At 45.0% G+C, this 26,886-nt stretch overlaps 1 protein-coding gene across 6 annotated transcripts; it reads right to left on the bottom strand.

Moving 5' to 3' along the window:
- Positions 1-244: 244 nt before the first annotated feature.
- On the bottom strand, positions 245-25,541 carry MEAF6 (MYST/Esa1 associated factor 6). Of its 6 annotated transcripts, XR_003911928.1 has the most exons (8): positions 25,315-25,540; positions 22,706-22,793; positions 22,511-22,556; positions 7,298-7,490; positions 3,223-3,252; positions 3,060-3,117; positions 2,407-2,440; positions 245-1,832 (listed from the first exon to the last, which is right to left on the bottom strand). XR_003911928.1 is itself a non-coding variant. In XM_029948225.1 (7 exons), exons 1-7 carry the CDS (start codon positions 25,362-25,364, stop codon positions 1,824-1,826), a joined length of 450 nt encoding a protein of 149 aa, XP_029804085.1. In that variant the 5' UTR covers positions 25,365-25,538; the 3' UTR covers positions 245-1,823. The 6 variants fall into 6 exon arrangements, 4 of the variants coding, with proteins under 4 accessions (XP_029804085.1, XP_029804088.1, XP_029804089.1 ...); XR_003911929.1 differs by lacking the exon at positions 3,223-3,252 and having other exon boundaries at positions 25,315-25,536; XM_029948225.1 differs by lacking the exon at positions 3,060-3,117 and having other exon boundaries at positions 25,315-25,538.
- Between the last annotated feature and the right edge of the window lie 1,345 nt (positions 25,542-26,886).

The raw sequence follows: 26,886 nt of genomic DNA, 5'->3' as shown, positions 1-26,886 counted from the left end.
AGAAATATTTTCAGGTTTGCTGTGTGCTTTTCCTGGGGGGTCATGAAAACTGCAGGAACCCCCACTTCTCTCTTCCGGGAAAGAGAGAAACTGACAAAGGAGGACACAGAAAGCTTCTGGTTCCCTCTTTTGTTTTACAGCTGTTTTCTCTTTTTTGAAGGAACAATCTAAATAGAAGAAACTATTTTCTTAAAAATGCTGACACTGGAGCCCTGTTACCAAAGACACAGCCAGAGACATCTAATTAGCCACAGAGTCAAAGAAAAAAAAGTTTATTCGAGAACAAGACTGAAAGCTTTTGCACATCCAACAAGGTAGACTCATTTCGATAACAGACGCCATCCGCATTCAGCTCTACCAATATTATCACAATGGAACATATTTTTTCTAACAAAGATATGGGCAGAAGTCAAGGACTATGACTAAACAGTATCAAAGGAAAGGTAGGGCCCCAAATCTTATCCCATAGACTGATTCGCAACATAGGGTTTCAGTCAAACACTCCTAATGCAGTGGTTCACAACCCGGCTTCTTATCAGAATCCCAGGGACTCTTTGGAAGGAAATCCCCCAAAACTAGACGGCACCCCAGTCAGAGTCTCTGGGGCGGGGTGTGGGGGGGGAGGGGCAGGCATTGGTAGGTCTTTCAGCTCCCCAAGTGGCTCCAGTGAGCAGCCGAGGCCGAGCACTCTCTAGAGGAAGGTCCTCAGCACAGCCAGCCTGCTGAGGAGGGGCTCTGCGCACGGCCGGCTCTCGCGGATCCTGGCTTTCCTCTGCTCAAGAACTCCCTGCATCACCAGCTTTGGGTGTGAGCGGGAGCCTTTCCCTATGCCTTAATGATTTTTAGAGCAAATGTTTAATCAGGCAGATAACCGGCAAAGAGAGAAAAATGGGAGAAGAAAGAAATTTCCATAAGGCATGATACGAATAAATAAAATAAGTGAAAAAACAATCTCGGGTTTAAAAGTAAAGCATGAGAAGTCAACACCTGTGAAATTTTATTTATATAAAAGAATAAAAATATCTATTTTAAAAGGACTGATTTAAACTTCGGCTTTTCAGCTTCTCCTATTCCTTGAATATGAAATTGCTTCCAACGCAGAGAGATTTAAGATAGGTAATTATTAAATAAACACTCTTTACCTTTCCCCTGCACAAAAAAAAAAAAACAAAAAAAAACCCAGAGCCAAGTTTCCCATTTTATTTATGGCAAACCAGATTACTTTCTGTTAAGAATATTGGCAACTGCAGGAAGCGAATCATCAGATATACCAGCAGGAAGTTTTGAGCTGTACAACGGCATTACAAAAAGTCCCAAAAGAAAAGAAGATGGTAAAAACCATAGAAAAATAAGAAAATAGACACAAAAAACGAAAATGCCAGATATTTACAGCCTCCTTCTGAGCTGTGCCCTATGTTCTACTTCAGCATCAAACAAAACCGGAGAACATTTCTCCACAGGTTTCACAGACGAAGAAGCTGGTGCCAGCCAGTTTGGGGGGCAGGGTGGGGACAGGCCGGGGGAGTGGGGGGAGACATTCATTCCAAGAAGGGAGAAACGCACAGTTAGCGACTTGCTGGAATTATAACCACGGCTGGTCTTCTTGCAGTTCTGTTACTAAAAATGACACAAAGTAAACGATGCAATGTGGTCTTACAGAAATGACTGGTCACCACGGTTCAGGACGATTCAGAGTCACAGGCACTGGGTCTGGGAAAGCAGAGGTGGACGGCCCGCACTCAGGTGAGGGATATTTATCTTTGTGAGGTTGGAGAAGGGAAGCAGGGCTCTATAGCCTGGAAGCTTCTGCACTAACGAGTCTTCTAATAGTCCTGAAGAGAGAAAAACAAAGTCCCAGCTTACTCTCAGCAGAACATTAGCTTGAACCGAAGAAAAAAACCACCTTACTCATAAAGAACCCTGCTAGGGGCTTGCTCTGTAGCCAAAGATTCTACTTCAAATGCACCAGGCAATACTTCACACCTGAAAACGGCCTGTCTCCCAAGTCCACAGAAGGTCTGAAACAATTCTGCCTTTATCAGGCCCCCTGAGCTCACCAATCAAAGAAAGAAAAAACCAAAAAACAAAAACAAAAAACCCCCCACCAATCCCTAGTATTAATTGATTCTTTAATCAAAGGGACTTTTCAGGAAAAATGTGTGGCCCCTTTCTCTATCCAAAATACAAAAGAAAGTAAGTAACACCTACAAGTTGAAGTGTACCCAGATGGACACCCCAGCAGCCTTCAAAATGGGAGCCATAACCCGAGAGAGTGAGAGCCAGAGAGCGAGCCAGAGAGCGAGCGCGCGCACACAAGCAGGAGCACTCAGGCTCTGAGGATGAACGCAGAGTTCTAATCGTCTACAAAATCACCAGCCTCTCTGAAATGATCTGGCTGATACTTACAGCTCGTGGTTTTTTGTTTAACTTCAGATCAATCCTGTGATAGAAGAGATAAAAGATATTTGCATTTTAATTTACAGAAAAAGAGGCCAGGAATCAGCTACTGCATAGGGCAAAGCTATAACAAAGACTATTTGGTTAAGTAAAATCCACATTCTTCATTAGACTATGTCATATTTAGTTGTTTACCCAGATATTATTAAGCAAGTATTTAAAAACATAAGCAGATACTCTTGCCAAAAGGCAAACTTAGATGACAAAAAGAAATATGCAGCAGTTATGAAAGCCATAAAAATTTAAAACTATTCAAAACTAGGCGTTAAAGAGATTGGATTAAGAAGGCATGCTCTATGTTAATGTGTCAGCTCTGTAACGATCACTGATCATCACTGAGACACATAATGATTAAGAACAGGAAAGAGACTAGGAGTTTGTATTTCTGGACACGAAACACAAAAGAAATTAAACAAATTTCAGTTTTTAAATCTTTCCAAAGCAAAATACGAGTTCTTAAACTATTAATCTCCTTACGAAGCAAAGCCAGAAAATCAATTTAAATTGTGAATTAAAGTAAAGGTTATCTACTTTTAAAGAAATTAAAATGCATAAAAGTGAAGTTTACTTAATTTTGCTTAAGTTATTAAATAAAATGTTACCTCCATCACGTTTTTCTGTTTTTAAAAAAAACTTCCCAGCCTAACCTAATATACATACCTACAATTAAACAGATAAACTACGGGTTAGAAAGGTCTCAAAAAGGCATATCGGTCTCTACACACTAAACAACACAGCACAAATACTAATTCAAATCAAACTTACTCAAAGTCATAATCAAACATGCCAGACGGGCTGAGGGGCAGCATTTGAAAGGAAGAAAGCAATAGAAATTAATATACTAATTGAATAAATTAGTCGATTAGCCACCCTAGCAAGATTTGTAGAAACAAAATCAGCTTTCAGAATCGTAAGCCATAAAGTTTCAAACATTAAAGCACCCAAGATTTTGCAGTTGGCAAAGTCCCTTCCCTCCTGGATTTCGTATCAGAACAGACTATGAAAGGAAAAGTTATTTCATTAGGAAAGGAGGCGAGTAAGGCCCTCTATTAGCTGCCAGACTCAGAGTTAGAACTTGTAAAATATCTAATTGTCATGAAGGATATAAATAGGGCATTAGAAGAAATAGAGCGAAGGGTTTAGTCATATAATGAAAGGTGCTTCGAGGACAGTACTAACAATTCAGTGCAATATACTCTGACCAATGTGTAAGAGATAAAAACGTTATACACTTTTAAGAAAGAAAGCATTTTGCAACTCGGAACTCAAGTTCTATGCTGGGGGTGTGGCCGGCGAACCTGGTCCTCTTTCTGCAGCATTCATCCTAGAGGCCAAAGGGTAAGCGAATCACCTCAGTGCTAGGCCTGCTCCAGACACTGCAGAGCCAGGGTTTAGAACACCCAAACGGACAGCCCCTCTACTAAAACAAAGATGAGCTAGTCTCCCCAAGCCCCTGCAGCCCCCAAGCCCCAGGGATCTGCAAGGGAGCTGTGCAGGGAAGGTGGCTGCGTGGGCCACAGGCCGGGCAGACCTCCAGAGCAAACATGAACCCTGAGCAGGATGCCAGCTCCTTGGCCGCCATGACACCCTTCACACTGTAGGTAGTTGCTGGAGCAATATGCAAAATGCTGTATTTTCCTCCTAGCCCATGTTTGCAAGAGCGAAGCTGGAGCACAGCATAACTTCAGCATCCCTTATGCAGCCGTGTCACTCACGGCATCTGGGAACGGGTACACGGTGTACCAACCAGGAACTATCAGAACCTAACCCTCGGCCTAACTTCATTTTGCTTGCAAATTAAAGTAGACTGCACCCACCTAATGAAACTCTGCAAACTACCTGGGAGAGTTGTAGGGTCTTGTCTACTAGTAAAAACCTGTAAGAGCAGCTGTAGGTTAGTATTCCAACTTTTTCCTTACAGCCACTGGGACTTACTGTTCAGATGTTACGTAAAATGTAAGAATTCAGAACAAGGTGATCATTGGTGAATGCTGAAAATCATTTGATAAATGTTCATATTCCTAAGGGGGACAAATCCAACAGTTATTCCTTTTTGCTAAAGTTCCCTATTTATTTCTGCCTTGCTTTACTTACCACTAGATAGCCCCTGGCACACAGTGGGTGCCCAGGCATCTGACTGGCTTCATCTGAATACGTGGGGGGCGGGGCGGCACGATGGGGGGAGAAACAAGTACCGTTCGGTGTGCAAACGTGCAAATGTATACAGAGTGCTCTACCCCGAACCCCACCCGGGCAGACATTAGTCAGGGGATAAGGGGTCTGGACACTTCCTGACCGAAGACGGTAAGAATCTAAGAACTTAACTGGCTGCTGAGATGCCACTCCGGTGCTTTGACCCTGTTTACACAGAAAGAAGGCAAATCAGCTCCACTCAGCTCCCCGGGGGCAGGTAAGCGCCTACAGCCAAAGGGATGAGATCGGCCAGATGTCAAACCAGGAGGATGACAAACGGCTGAAAGCAATAACTAACATCAAAGCCCTTTATAAATCCTAGGATTTACGAAAAATGGCAGAAGAAATGCTGTTCCTATGGAAATCTACTAGAAATCTGCAGGAGGAAAGTGAAGTTCATGCTTAATTCCCTTTTATCGGTCAGCTGATCATGGCATTAAATAAAAAGAAGGACTGGGGCGCCTGGGTGGCTCAATCAGTTAAGCATCCGGCTTTGGCTCAGGTCATGATCTCGCGGTTCATGAGTTCGAGTCCCGCATCGGGCTCTGTGCTGACAGCTCAAAGCCTGGAGCCTGCTTCAGATTCTGTATCTCCCTCTCTCTCTGACCCTCCCCTGCTCGTGCTATCTCTCTCTGTCTCTCAAAAATAAATAAAAAACAGGAAAAAAAAATGTTTTTAAGGGAAAGACTACCTACAATTAACTGGAGCTATCTTTTGGGTCATGAATGGAAAAAAATCCCAGAAACTTCCAAGGAATTTTCCCCCTACTCTAGACACTATGCAATAGAAAAGAGTTAATTACTTTAAAATGACACTGGAGTAAATTTAATAAAAGCAACACAAAGCATGGCGTTTAATTACCTAGACAATTAAAAAAATATTTTTTAAGAGTGTAATTCCATCGGGGGGGCTGGGGGGGCTCAGTTGGTTGAGCATCCGATTCTTTTGATTTCTGCTCAGGTCATGATCCCAGGGACATGGGATCAAGTCCTGCATCAGGCTCTGCACTGAGCATGGAGCCTGTTTAAGATTCTCACTCTCCCCCTACCCACCCCTCATCCCTCCCCTGCCCACGTGCTCTCTAAAAAAGATCATGGCTCCCCGCTACTGTTTGTGATCAGCTAGCATTAGGCCTACCACAGTGACTCTGTAGCCCATAACCTTACACACACAAAAAGATAAGCAAGTTTTGCTATTTGTTACTGCAGTTACGAGATTGGCATAGTGATTTTTGGTTTGCAGGAAAGTGCTGAGCAGCAGTCTTGAGTCACTATCTGGAGCAAATACGATTTCTAAAGCCTAAAAATCCACCACCACCATCGACAGGAAAAATTCTTAAAAGAATCCAAGAATCAACTGATGCCTAGGGGGCTTAAACCGATTTAAGTTCATTCTACATCATCCCCATGTGCCATAACCAGGAAGCTAACAATGTGACTGCCTCGGTGTGTGAAGGAACGTCCTCCAATTTTGTGGAACAACCCGGCCCAGAAGCACCCTGGAGGACAGGGAACTCCACCTCTTCCTGCTCTTCCCCTTTCATCTCAATAGCAGGCACCTGCGGGGCCAGCATGGCTCGCTTGGTTAAGCTCTTGACTTCAGTTCAGGTCATGATCTTGAGTCCGTGAGTTCGAGCCCCACGTTGGGCTCTGTGCTGACAGCTCAGAGCCTGGAGCCTGCTTCAGAGTCTGTGTCTCCCTCTCTCTCTGCCCCTCCCCTGCTCATGCTCTGTCTCTGCCTCTCATACTCTGTCTCTGTCTCTCTCAAAAACAAATAAAAACATTAAATATATATATGCAGGCTCCAAAAGGGGCAAAACAAAAGCCAGCCTGTGGATACCTGGTTTTCATGCTTCCCAGAAGAAGGTCTGAGGGCAGGGCAACACTCTAGAAACTAAGCCGTTACCCTCTCTGAGCGCGGCTGTTTCATTTCCAGTTATCTGAGTTAAGAGGCCCCATGGATTATCATACAAACCCCAGGCGGAGTGAATGCTCTAATTTTCTCTGGGTGACACCTGACTTCATACCTCTCTGATTACACACTGTAAAAACAAAAGAAACCAAGACACCGCCACCCCACATACACAGTGGACATACATTATCTAGAAAGGCACTCGCATATCTTAGAGCCTTTATATTACTCCTCTCTAATATCTGAAATCACCATATTAAAGAGCCACATGACAGAAATCATAAGCAACCAGAAAACTTGTATTTAAAGAGAAAAAAAAGCATGTCAGATCAGCTCTCCCATGCCCAAGGGAATAAGTGTAGGCAGGGACTGGGATTAAGAGCAAAACACTTTCTCCACTTTTCCAGCTTCCTGACATGTCCTAGTGGCATTTTCCAAATACTGTTACATGGAACATATCTACTTCCCCTTTTGCTCTTCTAAAAGGATTCCAAATTCGCTGCCTTAAACAAAGGTTTTACAGAATGAAATTCTACACTTGGAACAGTAAGAAGGATGTCTTCCTTCATGTTACTCTAAATGCCCACCGCTTCCTCCCCTGGAGAAAACTTCTATTTCATTTGGACCAAAGCAATCTCTTCCCATCTGCAACAGAAAGTGGGCACCAATCCTGAAGAGTTGGGGGCTGGGGTTGGGGGGCAAGGGCGAGCGGGGAGGGGAGGCCCCTGCCACTGACCTGTGCCGGTTTTTATTCTTTCGTTTTTTATGGCTGCTGTGATGATTCCCTGAGGAAGTAGAAGAAGCAGCCTTCTGAGGCTTCACTCCCTGCACAGATCCGTCCAGATCCTCGGGGTCCTCCTGGCTCGGCTCATTTTCCTGATTGTGGAAGTCTGGAGAAGTATCGCTTTCCGTCCCGCTTCCCGGCTCCCCTGGAGGGAATAAGCACAGGTCCCGGAAGCCAGGTCAGCACCCCTCAGGCATGCTGTCCAGCAGCCAGGCAAGGTGCTTCGGAGCACTGATACACAGAGAAAGAGACTATTTCCTATCCTCAGGGACCAGCCATTCTAGCTGCCAGGAAAATCCTTGCCGACAGAGAAGATACGGACGGTCAAAGCATCAAAGTTACCAGCGTTCCTGAACTAGAAGTCATCCAGGACACTGTAACCAGAAGCAGCCTTTCTAAGCACCTCTGGGAGATGGGCCCCTATAACCAGGAGTTATTTAGACAGAGAATCCACTAATGGGATCAATAAATTATACAAGAAGCCTGGGTCCCTTCCCCAAACCGTATAGGAATCCTGTCTATCAAGAAAGAGGGCTCGGGGGAGGAGGGAGGCTCCTGAGTGGTTCAGTCGGTTAAGCATCCGACTTCAGCTCAGGTCATAATCTCACAGTTGGTGGGTTCGAGCCCCATGTCGGGCACTGTGCTGACAACTAGCTCAGAGACTGAAGCCTGCTTTGCATTCTGTGTCTCCTTTTCTCTCTGACCCTCCCTGCTCATGCTGTCTCACTCTATCTCTCAAAAAATTAATAAATTAAAACAAAAAAAGAAAGAGGGCTCAGGGTGGCTCAGTTAGGCGTCCGACTCGTTTCAGCTCAGGTCATGATCTTGTTGGGTTCCAGCATCAGACTCTGCTCTGACAGTGTGGAGCCTGCCTAAGATTCTCTCCCCATCTTCCTCTGCCCTCTCCCCACCCCAGCTTGAACTCTTGCTCTCAGTCTCAAACTAAATGAATAAAAAGAAAGGGGGCTCAAGAGGGCAAGAGCCCCATTACTCTAAGAAGTCTTAATAATAGTATTTTAAAAATGTAATAAGGGGCACCTGGATGGCTCAGTTGGTTAAGCATCTGGCGCTTGGTTTTGGCTCATGATCTCATGGTTCATGAGTTTGAGCCCTGCATCGGGCTCCATGCTGACAGTGCAGAGCCTGCTTAAAATTCTCTCTCTCTCTCTCTCTGTCCCTCCCCAACTGTCTCTCTCTCTCTCTCTCTCTCTCTCTAAATAAACTTTAAAAATAAATAAAGTGGTAATAATATTCTTCAGCTGACACATATTCTCAATTTTAAAACATCCTTTATATATATTAAGTAAGCAAATCCAAAACCATTCTGCATAAACACACACTGTTTAAACATTTATTTGTTTGTTTGTTTGTTTGTTTTGAGAGAGAGACAGAGAGACAGAGAACTGGAGAGGGAATCCCAAGCTGGCTCCGTGCTGTCAGTACAGACTAATGCAGGGCTCAAACTCACAAACCATGAGATCAGGACCTGAGCCAAAATCAACAGTCGGACGTTTAACCAACTGAGCCACCAGGGCGCCCCATAAATACACACTTTTAAGAATAATTGTATATACTCTGGCAAATGTATACCTTTGTTTTTTTTCCTGAAAGGAATTTCTTGAAACCTATTTTAATAAATAAGGATGGAAGAATACTTCCACTTTACTAAACTATTAAAGGCTCCTAAGTATGTACACGGTTTCTTGTTTTAAATTTGTATTTATTTTTTTAGCTTTTTAAAAAAACATTTATTTTTGAGAGAGACAGATCTGCAGCGGGGGAGGGGCAGAGAGAGAGACACACACATAGAATCTGAAGGAGGCTCCAGGCTCTGAGCTGTCAGCACAGAGCCCAGCGCGGGGTCTTAAACCCATGAACTGTGACATCATGACCTGAGCCGAGGTCAGACGCTCAACCGACTGAGCCACCCCAGCACCCCATATTTATTTTTTGTACACCATCTATAAAAACTGCCATGAGGGGTCTTGTGGACAGCAGGCCTAGACCCCAGTTTTCTTCCTTTTATATCTCTGTATTATAAACTGTTGGGAAGGGATTTCGAGTTGAGAAGTACATGGGCACAAGAAAAGAAAGAGATGGTCCCAAAAGAGCGGAAAGGGAGAAAGGGAACCAGATCTCAGAAATCATGAAACCCTACTTTTGAAAACTTCCGGAGAGCAACAGAAGAGGGAGCTCGAAGACCATGAAGCCAGAGAAAGCACAGTGAAAGAACTGTGCTCCCATGGTGCGTAAAACCGATTTCATATAAAAATTAGCAAGCAAACATCAGAACTTACTACCCAAAAACTACAGGAACCAGGACTGTGGGGTGCCGGCATAAGAGACCTACAGATCAAAAGAATGCAAGGTCCAGTTATAAATATTTACATTTACAGCCCAGTGACTTGCATGGGGGACAAGGCAATTCAATGAAGAAAGCACACCCGTGTGCTACATAATGCTGGGACAAGTGGCCATCCACGAAGGAAAGAGGGAAATTGGAGCCCTATCTCACACCAAACACCAAACTTAACTCAAAATGTATCACATGTAGGCCTAAATGTAAGTCAGAGCCCAAAATTAAAACTGTTAGCACTCATCTGATTAAGCAAATGGTTTCTTAGATAGGACCACAAAAGGAAGCACTACAAGAAAAAAAATGTAAACTGAACTACATTATTTATATAAAACTCCTACATACAATATTCCAAGAAAACAATTCACAGAATGGGAGGAATGTTTGCAATTCATATATGTGATAAGACCATGTTTTTGGTTTCTACTCCTTTTCACAAACCCTTATGCTGAGGGCAGTAGACAGTAGCGAGGGAGGTGCTCTGCTGGGAACGAAACCCCAACCCACAAATGGGTGGTCTGCGGCTGGGTTAGCCCCAGGTTCCCCAGGAACATACACTGTGTGATGGGCAAGGGAGCAGCCCCTTTCTGGTTGCACCCCGTGTCCTGGGACAAGAGGCTCCCCACACTGGCTCTAGAGGCATCCGGTCACAATCCTGCAGGCGGTGGCTTCGCCCCCTGGCTCTTTAGTCAAGCACATACACCAAATCCGAAAAGGCCAGGACACCTGGGTGGCTTAGTCGGTTAAACATCTGACTTCGCCTCAGGTTACAATCTCACGGTTTTTGGGTTTGAGCCCCGGTTTGTGTCTGTGCTTGACAGCTCAGAGCCTGGAACCTGCTTCAGATTGTGTCTCCTTCTTTCTCTGCCCCTCCTCCACTCATATACTCTATCTCAAAAATAAATAAACATTAAAAAAAAATCTGAGCGGCACCTGGGTGGCTCAGTCGGTTGTGCTTCTGGCTTCGGCTCAGGTCATGATCTTGTGGTTCGTGGGTTCGAGCCCCACAGCGGGCTCTGTGCTAAGAGCTAGCTCGGAGCCTGGAGCCTATTTCGAAATCTGTGTCTCCCTCTCTTTCTGACCCTCCCCAGCTCGTGCTCTCTCTGTCTCTCAAAAATTTAAAAAATTAAAAAAAAATTTTAAAAATCTGATAAGGTCTCATATCTAGAATATATAAAGAACCCTTAGAACTCAATAATAAAAAGATAGAAAGCCAAATTTAAAAAATCAGCAAAGGATCTGCATACATTTCTCAAAAGAAGATACACAGATGGTCAATAAGCACGTGGAAAGGTGCTCAACCTCATTAGCCATTAGGAAAATGTACATCAAAACCACAGAGATAGCAGGAGGATAAACCCTAATAAGTGTTGGTGAGGATGTGGAGACACTGGAACCCTACTGCTAAGGGGAACAGAAAATTGTGTAGCCACGTTGGAAACAGTTTGGCAGTCCCACCAAAGGTGAAGGATCGAGTTCCCAAATGATCCAGCAATTCCATTCCTAGGTATATGCCCAAGAGGAATGAACACAGGTTCATGCACAACTTGTCATGAACATTCACAGCAGTATTACTCATAGTAGCCATGCGACCAGTAACTGATGAACGTCTAAATAAAATGTGGGGTCTCCTTGGGGCACCTGGGTGGCTCAGTTGGTTGTGCATCCGACTTCAGCTCAGGTCATGACCTTGCAAGTCTGTGGCTTCGAGCACCGCCGTTGGACTGTGCTGACAGCTCAGAGCCTGGAGCCTCCTTTGGATTCTGTGTCTCCCTCTCTTTTGGCCTCTCCCCCACTCATGCCCTGCTTCTCTCTCTCTCTCTCAAAAATGAATATACGTTAAAAAAAAGTTTTTTAAAATGTGGTATATCCGTATAATGCAATAGTATTCAGCATTACAAAGAAATGTAATACTCGTACATGTTCTGTTCTGGGTTTTTGTTTTTTTTCCGTGGTGTGATTATAGTGTTAAGAGCCTGTCATTTACAGAGCTACCGTATAATCTAGGAATCCTCCTTCTGGGTATTTAACCAGAAGAACTGAAATCAGGATTTAGAAGAGACACCTGCACTCCCAAGCATTATTTACATTACCCAACCTGTGGAAACAACCCACCAGGTGCGTCAATGGATGAACACGTGGATAAAGAAATGTGACATATCCATACAGTGGGATATAGTATTGTGCCTTGAGACAAAGCAGGAAACCCTGTCACACGCTTCAAGGCTGATGAAGCAGGAGGATGTCACACTAAGTGAAGGAAACCAGTCCCAGAAGGACAAGCACTGCATGATTCTGTTTCCGCGAGGTGACAAATAGTCAAACTCTCAGAAGCAGAGAGTAGAATGGCAGCCGCCAGGGGGAGGGAGAAATGGGGAGCAGGAAGCTTCAGCATGACAACACTGTACCAGGCACTCACAAATCTAGGGGCGCCAGGGTGGCTCAGTCTGCTAAGCACCTGGCTTCCGCCCAGGTCAGGATCTCACAGTTTGTGAGTTCAAGCCCCCTCCGGCCCTCTGCTGTCAGCACAGAGCCCACTTTGGATCCTCTCTCCACACTTCTCTCTTCCCCTTCCCAACTCACATCCTCTCTCTCGAAAAAAAAAATTTTTTTAATTAAAAAGAAAATCTGTGTGGCGCACCCAGTAGACCATGTGACTCTTATTCTCAGGTCAGGAGTTCAAGTCCCAAGTTGGGCATGGAGCCTACTTAAAAAAAAAAAAATCTGTGTTTTTGTGTGTGTGTGTGTGTGTGTGTGTTGTTACCACAATTAAAACAAAAAAAAAAACTATCATTTGGAGATACACACTGAAACATGTGTAGAAGAAAAATGGTATGTTTAGGATTTTCAATGTAACACAGGGGGTGGAAGTGAGGGGTGGTATGGACAGGGCACTGATCAGGTTTTGATGATTTGGGGCCTGTGGGATGGATACACAGGGGGTGGTATTTTTCAGTCTTCATCAGTCTCGATTCAAAAATTCACTTTGATAAACATTTAAATTCACTTTTCCATGTACTTCACCCAAGAATATTTACAGCAGGCTTTCCCAAGCTCTGCCTTTAGGAATATAAATGGCGATCCTCTTTTTGGAAAGCCTAGGGTGTTTCCCAAAACCAAAATCCAGTCCCCTGCTTCTCCAGACACCAACACTGGGTTCCATTGTGACACTAACTACCAGAGTTAGGGCAGACCCACAGGTTAAGGGTTCAAGCCCGTAAGAGTGTCCCCACTTCAAACACCAGTCCCAAGTTCCAGGCCTCCCACTTCTGACCAACCAGCTAGAAGTCAGGGGTACCTTAAACCCCTTCCTCACGTTCTGTAATTTGCTGCAATAGCCCCATGGACTCAGGCACATGGTTTACTTACTATAAATGCTCTAGTATAAAGAATGCAGCTCACGAGCAGCCAAACAGAAGAGACGCATAGGGCAAGGCACCCCCCGTGCCTCCTCTGGGCCTCCTACCCAGTCAGTGCCTCACTTCATCCTCCAAAGACAGCTCCACAGTTTAGGGGCTTGATGGAAACTTCATTATGCAATTATGATTAAGTCAGTTGTTGGCCCCTGGTGACTAACTCACCCCTCTGCTCTCCCTTCTCTTCGAGGTCTGGGGGTAGTAAGCCCCCATCCTGGAGCTCTCTAGGGGCCCCCAGCCATCAGTCATCTCCATTAGCAAACACAAATTTCTTTTGGGGGCACCTGGGTGGCTCAGTCTGATAAGGGTCCAACTTCGGCTCAGGTCATGATCTCATGGCTTTGTGAGTTCAAGCCCCACACGGGGCTCTGTGCTGACAGTGTGGCGCCCACTTCAGATCTTCTGTCTCACTCTCTCTCTGCTCTTCCCCTGCTTCCTCTCTCTCAAAAATAAATAAATAAACCTTAAAACAATGTCTTTTACATGCTAGTCATTCTTTTTCTTAACTTATTTATTAGAAAGAGAAAGAGACAGAGCACATACATGTCCAAGTGGGAGGGGAACAAAAGGGGAGGAGGCAGAGAATCCCAGGCTGACTCCACTGTCAGTGCAGAGACCAACTCGGGGCTCAATCCCATGACCTGTGAGATCACGACCTGAGCCAAAATTAAGAGTTGGATGTTCAACCAACTGAGGCACCGAGGCCCCCACATGCCAGGCATTCTTATCACGCTGTAGATACCAAGGGAGCTGTGTGCCAGAACAGGGGACAAGCACCAAATATATACATTTCCCACCATACCACAGAAAGTAACGGTGCTATATTCATGAAAATCACCCTCTGACACAGTAGTGCCAGTTTTGGGGCGCTCTCCCGTAGAAATAAAAAGTCCATTACAAAAAAGCAGGCAGACAAGGAAGTTTACTGCAACATTGTTTACAGTGGGAAAAATGGGGACCATGTGAATTCTCGCCAACAGAGGCGGCACAACCAGCCAGTGGGGTAGTTTTCAGCTTTCAAAAAGAACGCGAGGGGTGTGTGGGTGGCTCAGTTGGTTAAGCATCCCACTTGGGCTCAGGTCATGATCTCTCGGTTCATGGATTCGAGCCCTGCGTCAGGCTCTGTGCTGACAGCTCAGAGCCTGAAGCCTGCTTCAGATTCTGTGTCTCCCTCTTTCTCTGCCCCTCCCCTGCTTGTGCTGTCTCTCTTCTTCAAAATAAATATTAAAAATAATGATAAAAAAATAAAAAAGGGTCGCCTGGGTGGCTCAATCGGTTGAGCATCTGGCTTTGGCTCAGGTCATGATCTCATGGTTTGTGGGTTCGAGCCCCGTGTTGGGCTCTGTGCTGACAGCTCAGAGCCTGGAGCCTGCTTCGAATTCTGTGTCTCCCTCTCTCTCTGCCCCTCCCCTGCTCGTGTTGTCTCTCTCTCCCAAAAATAAATAAAAAACATTTTAAAAATATTTTAAATAATAATAATAAAATTAAAAAAATAAAAAGAATGTGAGATTGTAACAATAGCTAACACAGTCCCTACTATAAGCCAGGCACTGTTCTACACACTTTCTTTAAAAATTTTTTATTTTTATTTATTTATTTATTTGGAGAGAGACAGCGCAAGTGGAGGGGTGCAGAGAGGCAGAGAGAGGAGAGAGAGAATCCCAACAGGCTCTACCCTGTTGGCACAGAGCCCAACGTGGTGCTCGATCTCACACTGTGAGATCGTGACCTGAGCCAATATCAAGAGTTGGATGCGTAACTGAGTCACCCAGGTGCTCCCTCTGTACTTGAAGTCCATCATACCCACACCCTTCACAGAAACCTCTACGACCATAATGACCATTTGACAGAGACGGAAACTGAGGCTAGAGGTTAAGAAACCTGCCCAAGGCCACACAGCTAATAAGGTGAAGGTTCGGGACTCACGCTCAATGACAATCTGGCTCCAAAGCCCACCCTCTTCATCATGACTCTACTGCCTCGCTCTCCATGCACTCAGCCCGCAGGAGTGCATGTGAGAAGTGAAACGGCAGATAATATGCACTGGGAGATTCAACTTTTTCTTAAAAAAAAAAAAATCTTCTTTATGTACAGATTTAAAGTTCCAAGTTAAAAAAAAATCCCCAACTCTGTGAGTCTGCATCTGTGTGTGTGTGTGCACGCGCAGACAGATGTGTTAGGAATAGCGTTAAGCTATTAACATTGATTACCTCAGAAAGTTGGGGCTGAAGAAGAACACGAGGTAATTAACCAGTTTCATATTCACCTCTAAATAGTTTGACTTGGTACAATCTGAATATATGACTTTTCTAATTAAAAAAAAAAGCCAATGAAATCTAAAAAGATGTGTCTAAAATGGGGAAGGATGATTAGGACAGCCTTCTTCTCCTAGAGTCAGTCCTATTTGTATTTAGGTAAAAAACACCATCTCTCAAACTGCAAGCGGAGGAGGTGCTGGTCAGGGTGGGCATGGGCTGCTGGGACAGGAGGCCACAGAAGCTCTGGATCACGGACCAGATGACAGAGGGAGCACAGGACTGACTGAGTAGGGGCTGGGCACTGGGAGAGCAAGACCATCTAAAAAAGTGGCAGACAAGTAAGAAGGGCAAGTTAGAGCCAACTTTGCCAATGTTGCGATTCTATTAAAGGACATGAATGGGGGCGCCTGGGTGGCTCAGCCAGTTAAGTGTTGGACTCTTTTTTTCTTTAATGTTTTATTTATTTTTGAGAGAGAGAGAGCGTGAGCAGAGGAGGGTCAGAGAGAGAGGGAGACACAGAATCCGAAGACAGGCTCCAGGCTCTGAGCTAGCCGTCAGCACAAAACCCGACACAAGGTTCAAACCCACAAACTGCCAGATCATGACCTGAGCCGAAGCCAGATGCTCAACTGACTGAGCCACCCAGGCGCCCCAAGCATCGGGCTCTTAATTATGGCTCAGCTCATGATCTCACAGGTCATAAGTTAGAGTCCTGCACTGGGTTTTGCATTTTGAGTGCAAAGCCTGCTTGAGACTCTCGCTCTCCTCTCTCTGCCTCTCCTATGAAATCACGCTCTCTCTCTCAAGATAAGTAATAAAATAAACTTAAAAAAAAGAAGTAGCAAAGCTTTTTTTAAAGAAAAAAGCTGGGCAAAACAGCTGTTTACTCATTTTGGACCAGTTGCTCTGGGAGTCCGGAGTAAACGGGTCAGTGGGTCATATTCTGTAAGCACCCCTGTGCAAACACATACAAAAGAATGAAAGTCAAATCAAAGCCTTGTGAATAGAGAACCCACCTGTGTTACCTCTCTGAAGAGGTAACATCCCGGGCAGTAACCGATGTCCTGAAGGGCTGAGGTGGATAGTAAGTTCCATGGGAGCCAGAGAAGAAAGAGTGGGTTAGGGGGTGGAACTTAAACTGGGCCTTGAAAAATGAGAAGCCAAAGTAAGTGCAAAAAAAAAAGCACAGGCAAAAGTGCAGTGGTGACAAAACATAAGGTACACTGGGGGTGAATGAATCGGACATCGCTTGAGCAGACACCTTGAGAAATGAGAAGACAGGTTAAGAAGAGCCATGACTGTGGGGTGCCTGGGTGGCTCCGTCGGTTAAGCATCCAACGCTTGGTTTTGGCTCAGGTTATGATCTCATGGTTCATGAGTTTGAGGCTCACCGCGCTGACAGCACGGAGCCTGCTTGGGATTTCTTTCTCTCTCTCTCTCTCTCTCTCTCTCTCTCTCAAAATAAATAAATAAACTCAAAAAAAGAAAAACAAAAAAAGAGCCCTGAGTGTCAGATTTAGGGATCAGACCTAGGGAAACAGTAGGAGGTGATGGTTAAGAGATCTGACTTGTTGCCTAACCTTTCAGACGCTGTTTCTCCATCCGTAAAACAGGATCCTTCTCTGTACTATCTCTGGGGACACAGCCTGGGGTAGACACTGGAACTATGGCAGTATTCTCTACTGTCAAGGAGTCTATAATCGATACCTGTCCCTAAGAAGGAGCTTTAAGGAATAAAGGAGATAATGCAAGCATTTGCATAGTGTCTGGAACACAGGGAGTGTTCAAATCTCAATATCCTGGAGAGCCATGAATATGCAAGCCCAATGCTGCACAACAGACAATTCGCCATAAAATCGTTGTTAGCGGGACATACGGAGAAGTCATTGAGCATTTCTAAACAGAGAAGTGACATCAAACAATGATTATTTACTGAGTTCTCTGTAGAAGCCCATGTTTTAGGATTATCAGGCTACAAGTGGTTTCGAATAGGGACTGTAGCCAGGGAGACTAAACACTGTTAAAATGCAAAGTGCCACCACAGAGTAAGAAAAATGGTCTTTTCTGGGCTCCCAGAAGCAGGGGAGGAGTGAGGGCAAAAGGGGTGGGTTACAGCACCCCCAAGGACAGCAGCAGTCAGTCAACCCTGTGATGCTGTCACCAGGAAAAGACAGCGGTTTGTTTCTCACCGACATAGAAGTAGGCAGCTTGTTTTTCGAGTAAAGAATGATTTTGGGGGGCCTGGGTGGCTCAGTCGATTGAGTATTTGACTCTTGATTTCAGCTCAAGGTCATGATCCCAGGGTTGTGGGATGGAGGCCCGCCTCAGGCTCTGTGCTAAGCACAGAGATTGAGATTTCCTCTCTCTCTCTCCCTCTGCCCCTGCTCACGCTCTAAAAATATTAAAAATTTAAAAAAAAAGAATGCCAGATTTTGATTAAATGTAATAAGCCTACAAATGAGACACTCTGCTTACGAAAACAACAACAATAGAAACACCTACTGAACAGTGCGAGGGCACCAACTTCTATTCAGCACAAACACTTGAAAGGAGGCAAGCAAGATAATCCAAAACAATGCTTCATGCGGCCCTCTACTTCTCCACTGGACTGATGCAAGCGCTCAGGGGAGATATGGTTTGATGAAACCTTCAGAAGAGTCTGATAAAACAAACAGTATCAACTGCACTGATCCTTTAAAGGAAACTGGATATGATCTGCCTGCTTTTCTTTTATTCTTTTTACAAAAACACACAATGCTTCACTAATCTGCATCAAATTCCCCTTGGGGACCATGCTAATCCATTCCATCATTCTAGTTTGGCTAGTAAGCCCAAGGAAGCAGAAAAGCAATGCATTATTGTTTTTTTTTAAGTTTACTTTTTTTTCCCTAGAGAGAGAGAGAGAGAGAGAGAGAGAGAATGAGAGAATGCAAGTGGGTGAGGGGCAGAGAGAGAGGGAAACACAGAATCTGAAGCAGGCTCCAGGCTCTGCGCTGTCAGCACAGAGCCCCAGAGCCCAATGCGGGGCTCAAACTCACAAAACATGAGATCATGACCTGAACCAAAGTTGGATGCTGAAATAACTGAGCCATCCAGAGGCCCCAGAGTAATGCATTTTTAAAACATTTGGGGGGGGGGCAGAAAGAGAGAAAATCCCAAGCCAGCTCTTGCTCCCAGGGCAGAGCCCAATGTGGGGCTTGATCTCACGAACTGTGAGATCATGATCTGAGCAGGAAGCACGAATCAGATGCTTAAACCGAGTCACCCAGGAGCCCCCAAAAGTAATGCATTTTTAAAGAAAAATTTCAGTATGCTTTGGAAACAAAATGCCCAAAGCCCAAAACTCCAAAATCCTTGAGATCTAAGAATGGGCAACTCAATATATAAAAGACAAAAAAATGTTCACTTCATCATCATCAAAAATCAAGAATATAGGACTCATTCCACAAGGTTTGTTATATAGAAATTGGGAGACATTGGAGAGCTTCTATACAAAGGAAAAAGTACAAAAGACAAAGCAGACCTTTCCCCTCATGGAATGAAAGCTTGGTTTGAATCGCCTGGCTTGGGGCGCCTGGGTGGCTCAGTCTGTTAAGCATCCGACCTTGGCTCAGGTCATGATCTCAGTTTGTGAGTTCGAGCCCCACATGGGACTCTGTGCTGACACCTAAGAGCCTGGAGACTCTTCACATTCTGTGACTCCCTCTTTCTCTTCCCCTTCCGCACTCATACTCTGTATCTCTCAAAGATAAATAAACATTAAAAAAAATTCAGCCAGGTCGAATTTCTGCAAACTAAAAATGTAATAAAATGTGATCCAACCACCCATCAGAAGACAACATAAACCCTTCGGGAGGCGGTACCTTCATCCTCACTCTCAAATTATTCTACCACGAGCAGCATGCCATCAAAGATAAGTAGGCACACGGGGAAAGAACTTACAACAGAAGCAGGTCTTTAAAGACTTCACAGTTAGGGCGCGTGGGTGGCTCAGTCAGTTAAGCATGTGACTTTGGCTCAGGTCAAGATCTCACAGCTCCTGGGTTTGAGTCCTGTGTTGGGCTCTGTGCTGACAGCTCAGAGCCTGGAGCCTACTTCAAATTCTGTTGTCTCCCTCTTTCCCTCTCTCTCTGTACGTCCCTCTCTCAAAAATAAAAAATAATTAAAATAAATTTTAAAAAATACTTCGCAGATTGGAACTATTATTATTATTTTATTTTTGAGAGAGAACATGCATGCACACAAGCGGGCAGAGAGGGAGAGACAGAGAATCTTAAGCAGGCTCCACGCTTAGTGCAGAGCCCAGTGTGGGGCTCGATCCCATGACCCTGCAATCATGACCTGAGTCAAAATCAAGAGTCAGACGTTCAACGGACTGAGCCACCCAGGCGCCCCCACGGAATTACACAGTAAACACAGAATGTACAAAATGAAACAAAGAATGTACAAGCAGGCTTGCTCGGCTTACAGAAATGAAAGACAAGTTTAAAAATAATTGCAGGGAAAGCTACTGAAAAAATTACATAGCAGATTTTAGAAATAATTATTTGGAATTTCTGCAAATTAAAAATGTAATAAAAAACTTAAAATCAAGGAAAGGTTTAACAGCAAGTCAGCCTCAAATGAAAGGAGAATTAGCGAACTGGCAGGCAGCCCAGAGACAGAGAAAGAAGACACAGAAGACCTAATAAAAGACATACAGGATAAAATGAGTAAGTTTAACATACAGTTAAGTAGAGTGGGAGAGAAGAGGGGAGACAGCATGCAGCAAATGCAGCACCTAAAGAATACTGGGAATTTTCCAGAACTGATGAAAAATACCAAGCTACAGTTTCAAGAAGTCCAACGAAACCCAAGCCAGATCATTAAAAAATTCATACTCAGACACACTGTAGTTGACTACAAAAAATCAAGATGGAAATAAACTCTTAAGAAATGGCAGGAGTAGGGGTCCTGGGTGGCTGAGTTGGTGAGGTGTCCCCCGTCAGCTCAGATCATGGTCTCGCGGCTCATGAGTCTGAGCCCCGTGTCAGGCTCTGTGCTGACAGCTCGGAGCCTGGAGCCTGCTTCGGATTCTGTGTCTCCCTCTCTTTCTGCTCCTCCCCTGTTCATGCTCTGTCTCTCTCTCTCTCCCTCTCTCTCTCTCTCTCTCTCTCTCTCTCAAAAACAAATAAATATTTAAAAAAATTTTTTTAAGGAAATAGCAGGAGGAAATGGTAATGACAGGTGGTGAGACAGAACACAAAAGAATTAGTTTAAAGGGGCTCTGACCATCTGGATTGATGGACTCCAGTATTCATGTGATTCCCTATTCCAAAAAGAAGCTGAAGCAGCTTACCAAGATTCGTGTAATAAAATCCAATACAACAAATTTAAAATGAGACGAGTAAAACAAAGGAGAACAGAAGACGTCGGTAAGCCGGATGCAGTGCTAACACTCATTCTCAGAACGCATGCTGTAAGCACGGACTTGCTTTGCAGAGGAGAACCACTCGTTTGACTTTGAACATTTTAGCGCCTATACAAATAAACCGTCCATTATCAGCTTTTCAGTAAAATCCAACTAGTTGTTGGGGGAAATCAACTAGTTCTAGAAGACATAATAATCAGTGATGATGATAAACATCTGCAACGTCCTATTACAAAAAATACAGTGGCACATTTAACAGGACCAACATCCAATTCATCAAGTGCAACTTGAGAGGGAAGCCCAAGGAATACCCACAGGCTATATGCCAGGGCTGTGGCCCAATTCCAGGGGAAGTTCTGGGGGGATTGCATGGCCTGCGTGTGTTTCTGAAAGTCATTAATACGAAAGTGCCGGTCTCACCAAGCTTCTGCAAGCAGTGGCATTGAGTCACTCCTTCACGGGGACCTGGGTGTGTACTTGTGTGGCCAGGACGTACGACAGGGCCAGATGCTGAACTATCCACTAAGCCAGGAGGAGGACTAGGGACTCTTGTGAAAAGTGAGCAGCCGGTAATCACCCCAGCTCCATTCACAGCAGCGAGGTCCAGGGTGCTTCCTAACCAGTCTTGTGACTTCAGAAATCAGAAAATACCAGCTCTCCGTCTTAGAAGTGACATTAACTAAAAAGAAGCAGGATTTAACTTATTTAAGCCCTAGCGAAAGAAAAATCAAAAGGACTTGGTATCATTATTTAGATCGGCAGAAAGGAGCCAAAGATGCCTACAGAGATTTGAACGAGGGGGAATAGAGGTACTCTTAACAGAAAAAATTGGGCAGACAAGTTTTGAAGTTAACAGAACAGTTCCATCTTAGATAAGATGTTTGAGCTTGGAAACCTGAGTGGCAAAGACTCAAGACATTTTCTAGAATTTTCTAGATATTTAGGAATCTGTACACAGAGGTAATAATCAAAGGCATGGCAGAGTTCTGATTCCCAAACTACTAAAATCCCTTTTCCTCCAAATCACTGGCCCAGTGCAGACATGAGCACTGGATCCCACAAGATACACCTTCTGAAAGAAGCACACAGCCACAGCACAAAAAGCAGGTTATGGTTCGGGGGATTCAATGCACAGGCAGAGTGTTCAATACAACTACATTGAGTCTGACCTGGAAAGATGAATGTATAGATCTATACGTCCCATCACTGGACATCAAGACAGAACGAGACTGTACATTCGTTGAAGGATACAGTTTCTTTACAAAGCAAACACTATCTCTGTTTTAGATTTAAGAACACACAGGTACATTCTGTTCACAGGGTCGGATTTTCCTAAGAATTAGTAAACTGCGAACATGGAGACTTATCAGATTCATCTGAAATTTTCCATGATAAAAGGTTTTCTTTTTAAGTTAAAAAAAAAAAATTCCCTAACACCTGTAAGTGGTGAAGACCTGTCTTTGCGTCTTGGAGCAGCTGAAGTCAACCTCTGCATGACAGAAGAGGCAGGAGGGGCAAGGTGGTTTCTTCTTCAAAAAACAAAGGAACAATCAAATAAACAAAAAGACGGTTTAAGGAGACTCAAAAGGGTTCTTATCTTCCGGAAAGAGGAAACAAAAGTGTAAGAGATGTAGTCTTCAGACATACAGTTGGAGAGGAGTTAAATATTAAGGGCTACTGTGGCTTAAAAATAAATAAAATAGGAAAAAATAAATAAATACTTACTCTTTTCAATGAGCTGATCCTGAACTCCAGCCAATGCACTTACTGCCTAAAAGACAGAAAACCACCAGTTACTAGAACAATTATCACAGCCCTCAGGAGAGCACTCGGGCAGCAGGGAAAGGGAAACCTCGCAGACACTGAACCGCGGTTTTCCTCAACGAGGGGCCACAGAAAGATCCCCCCCATCTCACTTACAGCTGCTGAAGTAACTGAGGATTTACTGAAGAGACGCTCAGCTTCCTTAAACTTCCGGTTCCTTCGATCGTTTTTGCTATTGGAGTTTCTAAAACACACACAAGAAACTTCGTAAGCAGCAAGCTGAGGATGGCCCTGGAGGAAAGATGGAAGGGACTCTCTCATGGTCTCTCTTAGACAGAAGAGAGGCAACCTCCGGGCGGAATGCCTCCGTTTGGTCAACGTGGATTGACCAATGAGTCCGTTAAGCTGACGAGACAGCAATGGCTTCCAACATGTGACAGGTGCTCCACGGAGGGACACACAGACTTCAGTGGTTGGCAACCATTTTCACTTTAATATGTATTTACTTTTAACTTATTCAAAACAACTAGCACAGACCACTGATATGAAATGTTTCTATCAGAGAAGCTTCATTTTAAAAAAATTAAAGAACAAGCCAGGATTCCTCAAAGAAAGGGCTGGTATCAGTTCTGGGATAAGGAAAAGGGGAGTCTGAGACCTCTGACTGGGACAGAAAGGAACAAAATGCTCAGGGACAGATCGGATCATGGCAAAAGGACAAAGGCATCAGCATGAGGAGGCTCTCTCTGGCCCCATTTGGGACCAAGTAGGCCCTCAAAGGGGATAATGATGGGTGTGTTTGCTCTGTGAAAAGTCACTAAGCTGTGCATTTATGATGTGTGCAATTCTCTGCATGTATCTCAGTAAGTTTATGGTAAAAAATAAACCTCTACAATGAAATAGCGACAGTACTAGATTCTAATACACTGATTTTTTTTTCAATCCATGGGTCTACAGTGATACTAAAGAGAAAAGTCTAGGGAATGAAAGGGAGAGAAGTAGGGAAGATCCGTCTTTCCAAATGCAAGGCGTGTTCACAAAAAATAAAATTTGAATCAGCAGTATATTAAGTGATTCAAGCAAAAATCAACAATAGGTACTAAAATCGCTGAATAAAAACGTGGAGCAGCAATCTACTCACACATGTGTAAGTGTAACCTCCAAAGTACTAATGAATTACGGACATAAAAAGTGAATTTTTAACAACAGAGAACTCATATGCTCAGACTTCCCAGTACCGATAATGGGACAATCTGATTTTATGTGTCCCCCAGTAAAACAGAGGTAAATGACCCACGAGGCACACAAAGCATTTTCCTCCAAAAACATCTAAAGGATTCTTCATGAGTCGTAGAGAGAAAAATCTGGAATTGGGACATTCTGCAAGACAGTGTCATCAACAACAACTTCACCACTAAATGAGGTAGGAGAGTCTCTTATATTGAGAGACCTAACAGCCAAATACAATAAAGAGACATGTCTCTTTAGAGGCCTAACAGCCAAGTACAATACATGAAAAGTGCCTGGATCAAAGCGAGGGCAGCAAAGCGTGTTGGGGACAAGGAGGGGAATGTGAATGGAGGCTGTGGGGGATGATACTATTAACGCAACGCGGAGCTTCTGCGTGTGGTTAACTGTGGTGGGAACTGCTGACATAATTAGCGGCAGTGTCATGAGAGCCGCTTGAATGGCTAGCAAAACAGAACAAACAGAACAGAGGAAAGGGAAGGTAGAACTATAAAAGGTAGCGAGGAGGCGCCTGGGTGGCTCAGTCGGTTAAGCATCTGATTTCGGCTCAGGTTATGATCTCACAGTTTGTGGGTTCGAGCCCCACATGGAGCTCTGTGATAAAAGCTCAGAGCCTGGAGCCTGCTTCAGATTCTGTGTCCCCCTCTCTCTTTGCCACTCCCTTGTTCTGTCTCAAAAATAAATAATTTTTTTTAATACAAATAAAGGGGTAGCGATAGGCAAATCTGCCCATCAATGAAATACTTCTGGATCTGGACCGCAGCGGGGGGTTACAGGAATCTACACACAATGCCAGAACTACCCACATACATTGTACCCATGTCCGTTTCCTGGGTTGCTAGTGTACTGTAGTTACATAAAACCCAGCCATTGGGGAAAACTGAATGAAGAGATCACGGACCTCTCTGATATTTCAGCAACTTCCTGTGTGTCTGTGATTATATCAAAATTTTAAAAACTTTTAGGAATAGATACAGATGTGTGAATGTTTATATACATTAGGGGAAAAAAGAGAGAAAAGGAGAGGTGGCAACATGTTAACAAGCAATGAATGCAGGTGAAGGGTATCAAGGGTGCAGTGTCCTATTTCAATTGGAAACATTTCAAGCCCGAAAATTTTTAAAAAGCTTAGTGAGTTTTCAAGAACACCATTACTCCACAAATGGTGGTATGGTTAGCACACAGGTGTGGCAAATATTGCAGAGGTGACGCTCATGACTGACTAAAACATGGAAAACACTAATAAAGGGATATGGAAGGTACCGTCACGTGCTGCATTCCATTTACGCCTCACACAAGCCTGTACCACAGGTCTGGCTTTCCCTGCTTCCCAGATGTAGGATTTGTCCACAATTACTCCGTGTGGACGTGACTGAGCCAGTGTCTAAGTTTGACCCCACACTGCTTTCCACACCAGCACTCTGCTACTGCCTCCCTGCAAAGTTGCAACCAAGAGCACAGATAGTCCTAAAAACAAATATTGCTAAATACAAACCCCACAGGCTTCTGACACTCACTTCTGGTTGGTCAGGTACCGATCCCAGCCCCGAATGATATTGCCGTACATCTGAGTGTCTTCCAGGTAGCTCCCTTCAAAAGCATAGATCTGTCTTTCCAAGTTTGCCAGTGTTTCCTGGGAGATGAAAAACAGGGAAATGGATAATGCCTTTTAAATGCAAACATTAACACGGACGGGATCAAACTCCTGGTATTAGCCTCAGACACTCAAGCTCCACTACACTAAGCCCTGGTGGAAAGACAGACACAGGGAAAGTTGTTGTTTTGTTTTGTTTTTTTAACATTTATTTATTTTTGAGAGACAGAGAGTGACAGCGAATGAGCAGGGGAGGGGCAGAAAGAGAGGGAGACACAGAATCCAAAGCAGGCTCCAGGCTCTGAGCTGTCAGCACAGAGCCCAATGCGGGTCTTGAACCCATGAACTATGAGATCAGACCTAAGCCAAAGTCAGACACTTTAACCGACTGAGCCACCCAGGTGCCCCGGAAAGCTGTTTTTTAGATTAAGACAATCTAATCTTCCAGCTAGACCTGTCTTGCTGGAACCCTGTGAGAACAGAACGGAAGTCTACGGCCATACCACCCTGAAAGCGCCCGACCTCGTCTGATCTCGGAAGCTAAGCAGGGTCGGGCCTGGTCAGTACTTGGATGGGAGAACAGAACAGAATGGATAGAGCCTGTCAACAGAAAACTGTACACAATTTTGCATTTTCTTCAGAGGGTTCGTGGAAACCCAGTTGTCAAGAACTCCCGCCTCGGCAGAACGCGGGCAGTCTCTGCTCCCACGCACAAAGGTACTGCTACTGGAGAGAGGAAAGGGTGAACAGTCTTCTAGCGCCAACTCGCTCCCCTCCCCGCGGGCTCAGAAAGAAGGCCGGCACTGGGCTGTCAGTTGCTATGGAAACCTGGCAGGGCAGCTTCAGGTGAGATCGCCCTCCCCCGGTGCCCAAGCCAAAACGCGGGGAAAGCGGTGGCCACTAGGGTGGATAGGACCCTGGGTGCATATCACAGTTCTCAGTTCCCTGGACTGAATCCCCTCCCGCCACTGTCACCTTCTGGATGTTCCCCCAAACATCACAGCCATGCCCATCAAAAACCCCATCCAACGGATCTTCCAATCCTCAAAAGGACATGCGCCCCTCCATCCTGCAAAGGCCAGAAAGGATGACTGTGTTCCCCTCCCACACTCGCCTCTAAGCCCCCTCCTCCAAGCCACAGGCAAGCCCGAACCGGTCTCCTATGGCCCCCCTGACACGCCCGACCCCATCCCTCAAAGACTACGGACCTGCCCACCCTCACTCACACCGCAAAGGCCAAGGACACAACCGCCCCTACCCCCAAAGCTCACAGACACCTTCCTCGAGATCCCACACTGAAGTCCCCCATCCTCAGGTGCCTTCCCGCCTCCACGCCCCCGCTCGGCCCGGCCCCCTCCCCCTCTCTGCTCCTTGCCCCGCCCCCCGGCCCTAGCTCCCGACTCTCGAGCCCCGCAGCCGAGGAGCCGAGGCACCGGCGGGCCGCGGAACGCGCAGCCGGCCTCAGGCCGCCGGGCTCCCGGGCGCCGCGTTGCGC

The sequence above is a fragment of the Suricata suricatta genome, chromosome 8 (genome assembly GCF_006229205.1).
Source record: "Suricata suricatta isolate VVHF042 chromosome 8, meerkat_22Aug2017_6uvM2_HiC, whole genome shotgun sequence".
NCBI lineage: Eukaryota > Metazoa > Chordata > Mammalia > Carnivora > Herpestidae > Suricata > Suricata suricatta.
This window is presented reverse-complemented; position numbering and strand designations above follow the sequence as displayed.